This window comes from Oncorhynchus gorbuscha, linkage group LG03 (assembly GCF_021184085.1).
Source record: "Oncorhynchus gorbuscha isolate QuinsamMale2020 ecotype Even-year linkage group LG03, OgorEven_v1.0, whole genome shotgun sequence".
Lineage (NCBI taxonomy): Eukaryota > Metazoa > Chordata > Actinopteri > Salmoniformes > Salmonidae > Oncorhynchus > Oncorhynchus gorbuscha.
The window spans coordinates 53,668,892-53,680,194 of NC_060175.1; the positions used below are offsets into that span (position 1 = coordinate 53,668,892).

The 11,303-nt window shown below is 47.5% G+C and overlaps 1 protein-coding gene across 2 annotated transcripts in view; it reads right to left on the reverse strand.

The window, feature by feature from the left end:
* Window positions 1–10,885, reverse strand: part of LOC124031565 (protein DDI1 homolog 2-like) — a 30,153-nt gene extending 19,268 nt beyond the window's left edge. For both annotated transcript variants that reach the window (XM_046342965.1, XM_046342966.1), the window contains exons 1-5: window positions 10,453–10,885; window positions 9,855–9,984; window positions 9,272–9,553; window positions 4,672–4,798; window positions 4,358–4,485 (exon numbers count right to left, since the gene is read on the reverse strand). In XM_046342965.1, the coding sequence (XP_046198921.1) occupies window positions 4,358–4,485; window positions 4,672–4,798; window positions 9,272–9,553; window positions 9,855–9,984; window positions 10,453–10,590 (805 nt within the window). In that variant the 5' untranslated portion in view covers window positions 10,591–10,885. The remainder of the gene's footprint in view (window positions 1–4,357; window positions 4,486–4,671; window positions 4,799–9,271; window positions 9,554–9,854; window positions 9,985–10,452) is intronic.
* Between the last annotated feature and the right edge of the window lie 418 nt (window positions 10,886–11,303).

The following is an 11,303-nucleotide window of genomic DNA, read 5'->3' on the forward strand; positions in this document are numbered from 1 at the left end:
CTCAAGTAAATAATGAAACCTGTTCAATTTGGTTTAAATAATGTAAAAAGAAAGTGTTGGAGAAGAAAGTAAAAGTGCAATATGTGCCATGTAAGAAAGCTAACGTTTCCGTTCCTTGCTCAGAACATATGAAAGCTGGTGGTTCCTTTTAACATGAGTCTTCAATATTCCCAGGTACGAAGTTTTGTTGTAGATATTATAGGAATTATAGGACTATTTCCCTCTATACCATTTGTATTTCATTAACCTTTGACTATTGGATGATATTATAGGCACTTTAGTATTGCCAGTGTAACAGTATAGCTTCCGTCCCTCTCCTCGCTGAGCTCAAATCAGCAACACAACGACAACAGCCACCATCGAAGCAGCGTTACCCATGCAGAGCAAGGGGAACAACTACTAGAAGGCTCAGAGAGAGTGACGTTTGAAACGCTATTAGCGCGCGCTAACTAGCTAGCCATTTCACTTCGGTTACACCAGCCTAATCTCGGGAGTTGATAGGCTTGAAGTCATAAACAGCGCAATGCTTGACGCACAACGAAGAGCTGCTGGCAAAACGCACAAAAGTGCTGTTTGAATGAATGTTTACGCACCTGCTTCTGCCTACCACCGCTCAGTCAGATACTTAAATACTTATATGCTCAGTCAGATATGCAACGCAGGACACGCTAGATAATATATAGTAATATCAACCATGTGTAGTTAACTAGTGATTATGATTGATTTTTTTATTAGATAAGTTTAATGCTAGCTAGCAACTTACCTTACTGCATTCGCGTAACAGGCAGTCTCCTTGTGGAGTGCAACGACAGAGAGGCAGGTCGTTATTGCGTTGGACGAGTTAACTGTAAGGTTGCAAGATTGGATCCCCCGAGCTGATAAAATTTGTCATTCTGCCCCTGAACGAGGCAGTTAACCCATCGTTCCTAGGCTGTCATTGAAAATAAGAATGTGTTCTTAACTGACGTGCCTAGTTAAATAAAAGGTATAAAACAATAGAATAAAAAAAATATTTTAAAAAAGGCAAATCGGCACCCCAAAACACAGATTTCCGATTGTTATGAAAACTTGAAATCGGCCCTAATTAAAATCGGCCATTCCGATTAATCTGTCGACCTCTAATTTAAACCAGGTGAAATTGTGTCACTTCTCTTGCATACAATTTACACAGAGTCAGGGTATTTGCAACAGTTTGGGCCGCCTGGCTCATTGCTAACTAATTTGCCAGAATTTTACATAATTATGACAACATTGAAGGTTGTGCAATGTAACAGCAATATTTAGACTTAGGGATGCCATCCATTAGATAAAATACAGAACGGTTCCGTATTTCACTGAAAGAATAAACGTTTTGTTTTCGAAAATGATAGTTTCCAGATTCGACCATATTAATGACCTAAGGCTCGTATTTCTGTGCGTTGTTATAATTAACATTTAAGTCATTTAGCAGACGCTCTTATCCAGAGTGACTTACAAATTGGTGCATTCACCTTATGACATCCAGTGGAACAGTCACTTTACAATAGTGCATCTAAATCTTAAAGGGGGGGGGGTGAGAAGGATTACTTATCCTATCCTAGGTATTCCTTAAAGAGGTGGGGTTTCAGGTGTCTCCGGAAGGTGGTGATGGACTCCGCTGTCCTGGCGTCGTGAGGGAGTTTGTTCCACCATTGGGGGGCCAGAGCAGCGAACAGTTTTGACTGGGCTGAGCGGGAACTGTACTTCCTCAGTGGTAGGGAGGCGAGCAGGCCAGAGGTGGATGAACACAGTGCCCTTGTTTGGGTGTAGGGCCTGATCAGAGCCTGGAGGTACTGAGGTGCCGTTCCCCTCACAGCTCCGTAGGCAAGCACCATGGTCTTGTAGCGGATGCGAGCTTCAACTGGAAGCCAGTGGAGAGAGCGGAGGTGCGGGGTGACGTGAGAGAACTTGGGAAGGTTGAACACCAGACGGGCTGCGGCGTTCTGGATGAGTTGTAGGGGTTTAATGGCACAGGCAGGGAGCCCAGCCAACAGCGAGTTGCAGTAATCCAGACGGGAGATGACAAGCGCCTGGATTAGGACCTGCGCCGCTTCCTGTGTGAGGCAGGGTCGTACTCTGCGGATATTGTAGAGCATGAACCTACAGGAACGGGCCACCGCCTTGATGTTAGTTGAGAACGACAGGGTGTTGTCCAGGATCACGCCAAGGTTCTTAGCGCTCTGGGAGGAGGACACAATGGAGTTGTCAACCATGATGGCGAGATCATGGAACGGGCAGTCCTTCCCCGGGAGGAAGAGCAGCTCCGTCTTGCCGAGGTTCAATTAAGTTTATGATTTGATAGAGCAGTTCATTCAAACAGCACTTTTGTGCGTTTTGCCATCAGCTCTTCACAATGCTTCAAGCATTGCGCTGTTTATGACTTCAAGCCTATCAACTCCTGAGATTAGGCTTGTGTAACTGATGTGAAATGGCTAGCTAGTTAGCGGGGTGCGCGCTAATAGCGTTTCAAACGTCACTCGCTCTGAGACTTGGAGTAGTTGTTCCCCTTGCTCTGCATGGGTAACGCTGCTTTGAGGGTGGCTGTTGTTGATGTGTTCCTGGTTCGAGCCCAGGTAGCGGCGAGGAGAGGGACGGAAGCTATACTGTTACACTGGCAATACTAAAGTGCCTATAAGAACATCCAATAGTCAAAGGTAATGAAATACAAATTGTATAGAGAAATAGTCCTATAATAACTACAACCTAAAACTTCTTACCTGGGAATATTTAAGACTCATGTTAAAAGGAACCACCAGCTTTCATATGTTCTCATGTTCTGTGCAAGGAACTTAAACGTTAGCTTTTTTACATGGCACATATTGCACTTTTACTTTCTTCTCCAACACTTTCTTTTTACATTATTTAAACCAAATTGAACATGTTTCATTATTTATTTGAGGCTAAATTGATTTTATTGATGTATTATATTAAGTTAAAATAAGTGTTCATTCAGTATTGTTTTAAAATTGTTATTACAAAAAAAATAATAATAATAAACCGGCTGATCAATTAATCGGTATCGGCTTTTTGAGCCCTCCAATAATTGGTATCAGTATCGGCATTGAAAAAGCATAATCGGCCGACCTCTAATTTTAACCCTTGAGACATGGATTGTGTATGTGTGCCATTCAGAGAGTGAACAAAATATTTAAGTGCCTTTGAAAAGCGTATGCTATTAGGTGCCAGGCACACCAGTTTGTGTCAAGAACTACAATGCTGCTAGGTTTTTCATGCTCAACAGTTTGTGTGTATCAAGAATGGTCCACCACCCAAAGGAATTCCAACCAACCTGTCACAACTGTGGTAAGCATTGGAGTCAACATGGGCCAGCATCCCTGTGGAATGCTTTCAATACCTTGTAGAGTCTATGCCCTGACAAATTGAGGCTGTTCTGAGTGCATTGGGGGGGCGCAAATGTTTTGTACACTCAAGTGCATATACACACTGAACAAAAATATAAATGCAACATGTCAAGTTTCATGAGCTGAAATAAAATATCCCAGAAATGTTCCGTATGCACAAAAAGATCAAATTATACATCCCTGTTAGTGAGCATTTCCCCTTTACCACAATAATCTGTCTACCTGACAGGTGTGGCATATCAATTAAACAGCATAATCGTTACAAAGGTGCACCTTGTGCTGGGCCACTAAAATGTACAGTTTTGTAACACAAAATGCAACAGATGTCTCAAGTTGAGGGAGCGTACAAATTGGCATGCTGACTACAGGATTGTCCAGCAGAGCTGTTGCCAGAATTGAATGTTAATTTCTCTACCATAAGCCACATCCAACGTCATTTTAGAGAATTTCGCAGTACATGCTGATGTCAACGTTGTGAACAGAGTACCCCCTGGTGGGAGTGGGGTTATGGTATGGGCATATAAATATATAAAAAGGGGGATTAGAAATGATGCAGGTAATGTTATTTGATATAATTGAAGTCTATCTGCTAATTTCATAGGAAGAGGAACATGAGACGTAGGAAAGAGTAGGCAAAAACAGATGGGGCACATGTATGGAGTGCGGGCAAGCAAGTTGGAACAAATATATATATATATATATTTTTTTAAATCAAGAGATGTCAGAGGTGGTATAGAGAGAATATGAGTATGTGGATGAAAGAGTAGGGAGGAGCCAAGATGGTTTACAGAGAATTGTAAAATATGGCAGTCTGAACAGTAGTGGATAGCTGGAATATCATCATGAGAGCAAAACTAGCCAAGGAAAACTGTACTAGACACCACAAAACAAAACCCCTTGACTGAATTGTCTCCCTATTGCCCTAGTCAAAGAAGCCTATGCTTTGCACTGAGGAAGAAAATATTTGTATGCATTACCTGAGTCAACAAAAGCTTTCACATGGTACCCGTTGACTATACAGTTGATGTAGAGCATAACCACCTGGCCAAAGCTCTCTGGGGCCTCCTCCATTGCAATGGTCATGTTCTCCTCTACATTGTGCTGCCTGAAGTACAAATTGTGTGTGATTATGTAAGGAAAGCAATTGTACATGAATACCTACATTTCTCAAATAGTTCAGACAGGGGGCAAAATTCAATACGTAAACTAGCACATTGTTTCCAGAAGAGACCCTGACTGAGGCAGTCTCTGACTCCAACCCTTCCCGTTCCCCTCTTGGCTGTGTGAGTACCTGATGTCCTCCTCTATCTTGGCCTGGGCCTCCATGTCAAATGGGTCCGCAGTCAGAAGTCGGATCCTCTCCTGCTCTCTGCGAGCCCGATCCTGCTGCTGCTCCAACAGCACTTTGGTGAAACGCTCTATGGGAGGCAGTCAGAAACATGATTAGAGCTCCTAGTTGAACACTTAAAGGGATACTTCGAGATTTTGTCAACGAAGCCCGTGATCTACTTTCCCAGAGTCAGATGAATTCATTGGTAGCATGTTTATGTCTCTGCATCCAGTATGAAGAAAGTTAGAGGTAGTTTTGCCAGCCAATGCTAATTAGTATTAGTGCAATGTCTGGATGTCTATGGTATCTACTAGCATGCTAGCAGTAACCAACTTCCTTCCTTATCAACTTCCTTCAAACTGCATGCAGAGACATAAAAATGGTATCCATGAGTTCGAAAGTGATGTATGTAACCACAGTTGTGAACTATTTGGATCACTCCAATATATTGGTATCACTCCGCAGCGGAGGGATACATCTGAGGTGAGGATTTACAGATTTACTCCCGTGTCACGGCTGGGGTCCGCCCCCTATATATAGACCCCATGGCCGCGACACACATAATTTCTGAGGCGCCTCTAGCACTGTAGAGGATTGGAGTGATCCAATATAGTGAAACATAATGAAGGTTACGTATGTAACCACGGTTATGTGAGCTATATGGATCACTCCAATATTGGTATACCCGTACCAGATTAGTCTGTGCTAGAGGGACCTGGCCAGCCAGCGGCAAAGTCCCAGCGCGGGACCGAGATGCAGGGGCCGTCTATGTGGAAGGGGGGTCCCGGCACAGTCCTCAGAAGGGGAGGCAATGCCCAGGACCGCTGAACCAACCGCAGAGGGAGGTGTCACATTTACCCAATAGTACCTAGCAAAGGTGCAAGAGGAAGCCTAGCTGGCCGCAGCACATATATCAGCGAGGGGCACTCCTCTCAGTAGAGCCCAGGACGCAGCCACACCCAGTGTTGAATATGCCACCACAGATCCCAGCACTGGCCTGCCAGCCAGGCGGTATGCCGACATAACCGTGTCCACGATCCAGTGAGAGAGACTCTGCTTTGATAGCCCAGCCTCCAGGACTCTCTCACCATAGCAGACAAAGAGCTGGTCTGTTGTTCTCACTGACCGTGTCTGATCCACACTGGCAGCCAGTGCCCTCACAGGGCACAGCATGCCAGAGGGAGGCCCAGACTCTCTCGTCACTGCAGGGAGGTTGTAAGCAGACAGGATAAAAAAGGAAGTTCACATGAATGTCTGACAGCACCTTCAGGAGGAATCAAGGGTTGGGGCGGAGAGATATACTCCTCCCCCCGGGGTCCATCCGGTAGCACTCAGAACTTACCGGAAGAGCATGGAGCTCACCCACCCTCTTCATGGAAGTAATCGCTGCCAATAAAGTCACCTTTATAGAGAGGTGTTTCAGAAAGGCGGCTTTGCCAAAGCTGCCAATACCAGCTCGACAGAGAGCGGGTTCTAGCTGGACTCAGGCGACAAACCCCCCCTTCATAAATCTGTAGACAAAGGGATAGCACCCTACTGACCTGTCCATCCACCCCGCATGGCAGGCAGATATAGCGGCCAAATATCCTCTCAGTGTAGAGGCTGCCAAGCCCTCATCAAAGCGAGACTGCAGGTATTGGAGGACATACTACACCCCGCATTACTTGGACACAACCTTAATACCAGAACAACCGCCAGCGCAACTGGTATGCTGCGGTTGTAGCCGGCGCCCTTGCGTTCTGCATGGTGTTCATTACACCCTCCTGTAGTCCTAACATGGACCATTGTGGGCTTGGCCACTGAACGGCACGGCCTCGGATGCCACAGAGTTCCCCCGGCCTGAGACAGCAGGTCCGGTCTCAGGGGAAGTTTCCAAGGTGTCCCAAACAACAGCGACAGGAGAAGGCTGAACCAGGGTCGTCTGGGCCAGTATGGGGCCACCAGAAGCAGACGATGCTCAACCTGGTCCTGTCCAGCACAGCCTGGATCAGAGAAAAGGGGGGGAATGTGTAAAGCTCCAGCTCAATCGTGAGCCAGAGCATCCAGAGCATCCAGGCCCTGGTGGCGCCGACATGGAGAACCACAGGGGGTAGTGCACATTGTCCAGGGAAGCAAATAGGTCCGCCTCTGCCCTCCGGAAATTGTCCCACAGGTGCTGCACCACCTGGGGATGTAGGCTCCAGTCCCAAGTGGCAGGCCCTCCCTCGAGAGGATATCCACTGCCACATTCAGGAAGCCAGGTCTATGCGCTGCACGTATAGTCCCTAGATGTCCCTGAGCCCAGAGAAGGAGCTCCTGTGCCATAAGGAGGCGGTGTGACCTCAGTCCACTGCAGTGTTGTCCATTCTCACCATGATGTCTTCCCTTCAGATGTGGAAGGAAAGACTTCAGGGCCAGCAGTACAGCCCAGAGCTCTAGTGTATTGATGCGCCTGCCGCTCCAAGGAGGTAGCCAACAGCCGCTGGCTGACATGCCCTTGGTCACACACCCTCAGCCGAACTGGGAGGCGTCTGTGCTGACCAGCTCCCGGCATCACATCCTCAGCATCTCCACCCCACCTAAGAGAAAGGAGTGACAGAGCCACCTCAACAATGCCCTGAGGCACCGTATGGTCACCCACAGCTGGCGGTGACAGTGGCGCTTCAGTTGCAGCCGGTGGGAGTTGAACCACCATTGAAGAGGCCGGAGATGGAGCAGGCCCAGGGAAATCAACGAGGACGCCGTCAGCAAGCCCGACAGGCGTTGGCAGGTTAGGACGGATACCATCCGCCCTTGCCGAAAGTGTTGAGGCAAGATAAGATGCCTGAACCCTTCTGGTGGGCAGGCGTGCTCTCATGAGGACTGAGTCCAGTTCTATGCCAATGAAGGCCACCCTCTGGGTTGGCGTCAGACGACGACTCTTGTCATTTACAGTAATGCCCAGCCTGCCGATGTGGGTCAGGAGCATGTCTGTCTGACAGGACCTGAGTCCTGGTTGGGGCACAAATCAGCCAATCGTCCAGGCAATTGAGGATCAACAACCCTCAGGACGTGAGAAGTGACAGGACAGCGTCCATGCACTTCGTGAAAGTGCGGGGTGCCAAGGAGAGGCCGAAGGGAAGAACCATGAATTCATAAGCCCTCGCATCGAAAGCGAATCAGAGGTATGCCAATGAGCTGGGTGATCAGGGACATGGAAATACGCATCCCTTAGGTCCAGCGTCACAAACCACTGATCTCTGGACACGGCCTGCAACGCGCAGACTGGGGACAGCATGTGGAACCTCGCTACCTTTAAGTACCCATTGAGGTTGCGGAGGTCCAGAATTGGTCGAAATCCTCAGTCTCTTTTTGGGACCACAAAATAAGTGGAGTAGAACCCACCTACACGTTCTTAACTCTTGATCCTGTGGATGGCAACCTTGTCCAGGAGTGAGGAGATCTCTAGCCGCAGGGTTTTCTTCATGGGCACCGGAATTGGAGTCGGTACCCCTCGAGCATTGTGGACAACACCCATTAGGACTCCACATACTCCTCCCACTTTGCCTTTTGAGACCAGGAGAAGTGGCCGAGGCAGGGTGTGTCAGGGGTTTTGCCGGGGCCCGTCTGTGCATGAGGCGGCATGAACAGTCTCCTGCTCTGGAGAGCAGATGGGATTGGGCTAGCCAATCCGTTGGAGACGGGCCACATCCCTCTGGAGCAGGGAAAGCTGGCGAGACACCTCCATCGCCTCCCGGAGGAGCTCTCGAGTGCCCCCCTGCAGCTGGGACAACAGTCTGCAGGTAGGCCTGCAGCAGCATGGCCATGTTGGTAAGGCAGCCAAGAGATCAGAGAGACCCATAGGTGGCTTTCAAATCCGCATCAGACTCTGGGGGGTCCCGGCTTCAGTCGCGGTGACATGGCGCGGTGACAGCATGTTAAGCAATTCACAACACACACAGAACAAGCCAGTCGGCAAGTTGTGTACGGTAAATACAGTCTGTGGCAGCAAGAGCCGCCATTATATTAAAGAACAATCACAGAGTCGTAGTGTGATGCTAACGAAACGCAAGCACGACAAACCACGGGCGGAAGATACAAATCAACCGTGCGCAGCGAGTGGAGCACTCAAGAGGGGGGGGGGGGCTGGCCATGTGATCAGCTGCTCCAGGCTGCAAACAGCCAGTAAGTATACTTCCATGCAAGATATTACACTACCAGTGACTTACCAAGCAAATTTCAGAGACTTTGTACCTCAAACCATACAGACGTGTGCCGAGAAAATGAAAGAGAATGTGTGTCACGGCCATGGGGTTTATATATAGGGGCGGACCCCAGCCGTGACACAGGTGTACACGGGAGTAAATCTGTAAATCCTCACCTCGGATGTATCCCTCTGCTGCGGAGTGATACCAATATATTAGAGTGATCCAATATAGTGAAACATAACAGCTGACTCTGGGGAAGTAGATAAAGGGCTTAATTTCAAAGATCCTGGTATATCCCTTTAAGACCCATTATTCGCATTGATATCTAACCAAAGCCTTTATAATGACAAGATAATCAACATCGAAAGAGAAGGGTTGATGCTATCCCCACATACCCAGGTCTCCACTCAATAAGGCTTCAGCCAATGGTGGATTGCGCTCCTTGAGCAGGGACAGCTCGTGTGGATTGGCCAAGAGCATCTGCTGCAGTAAGGCGGGGTCATCTAGACCCTGAGGAGAAGAGGCGGAGCCCGGTAGGGATGGGGGTGCAGCAGGGGGTGGAGAGCGCTGCTGTTGTGAGGTTGGGGCCTGTTGCTGCTGTCTACGGGTGAACCGTTGACTGGAACCAGAAGAAGTGCCGGGGACTGCGATGGAACTGAAGTCAATACGTGGGAGACCTGGGGGAGGGAGAAGAGACAGGGAGGGTAGGAGAGTATGAGCACGACAGAGGGTTCCAGGTTCAGTAAGATGATGCTAGGTAGACAACTGGGCTGAGATAATAACAGTGAGCCATTACTGAGGACCAATAAATAACAAAAAATGTGAGAGCTGAAGTGCAAAGGTTAATAGGTCTGTTAACCACTCCGGGATGCCAAACTCTCACTAGAGCAGCTGGACTCCTCCCATAATTCCAACCTTGTAACAGAGCAGGGATAGAACCAGTGCGAAATCTGTCTCGCCCAACAGTGTTGACTTTACCTGGGAAGGCTGATTGTGCTGGTGGTGGCCTTCGGTCTGCCTGTCTAAGCACCACCACATCTCCATCCTTAAGTCCATAGGTCCCTAAAGCACGGGTCAAGTCTTTCAGAGGCTGCTCTGCATATGTGATCTGAAGAGAGAGAAGAGTCACAGGGGAAAAAAATAAACATTCTCTTTCCACACTGAACGAAAAATAAAAAGGACAAATTAAAACGCTGTCTGGTGACCTGACCACCTCGACCAGTTAGCTAGGTTGCTAATCAAAAAGTGGCAAGCAAAGCACTGGACAGCTTGACATGTAATGTTATACGAGTCAGTAGAAGTTGTTGACGGTTGACACATGATCATAGGCTAGCAAAGTTGGCTAATAACTAGGGTACAACTAACGTTAGCTAGCGACCAGACTAACAATAAAGTTAATTCTGACTAGCAACGTCAATATATTATTCCTAGCTAGCTACTACTGTCAAGTCTGTCTGGATAATTAAAATGTTGAATTAACTAACTGGTTGACATAAAACAATCGCTTAATGTAACGTTAGCTACTACCACGTTTATGCTAAGCCAACTAGTTAGCATGTTTTAGCTAGTGGTTCACCTGAATTTCCCCAGCAGGGATTCCTGATTCTAGTTCACAAAGAGCAACAAAATCTCTAAGTTCAAGCTCTGGAGACACATCGAGAGAAAATGTGATTTCCGAGCGGTCATTCGGGGCGCAGAAAACGGTTACCAGCATCGCGCTTTTGGGCAGGGTCACTTGAACCCGCAAGTCACTTGCAGTTTGTTGACACTAGCTAGCGTGTTAGCAAATTTTCCGTGGCTATAATGGCAGTATCGTTGTGAACGCACAAACTTCTGTTTCAGTCAAACGCTCAACAAAGACAATTTAAAATGACATATTGACCTATTCACGGATAGTAGCTAGCTAGGTACATACACCACGGACTGCTGTGTCTTATCAAATACTGTTAACTAGCCTATGTTTCTCATTGACGTATTCTTCTTCTTCGTGTGAATTTCCGGCAGACGGGACGCTGTCTTCTTCTTTCTTATGAGAGTTTTTACTGCGGACTACAACCCCAAAAGGTGTATTGCCGCCACCAACTGGACGGGTTTAAAAAATAATAATAATGTACAAGTAAATCCATACGTAATAGTGAAACTAACCCTAATAAAAATAGTACTGTAATGAAACAGGGAGGGAGCAGGTCTCGAACCCTCGACCTACTAGCTCGAAGTCCAGCGCGCTAACGACACCTTGGCAGTGTCATTAATTACCATAGCTATAAATGCCACAACAACGACTTTCTTAACGTTTAAAATGTCAGGATCCTGCTGGTGAAAGGCACCCCTGCAGCCTGCAGTGCAGGCCTATCCACCACCATGGACTCTTCTGGTGCACCATTCAAACCCTCAACTCTTTTCAAAGCTGCTGCATATGAAATGCTC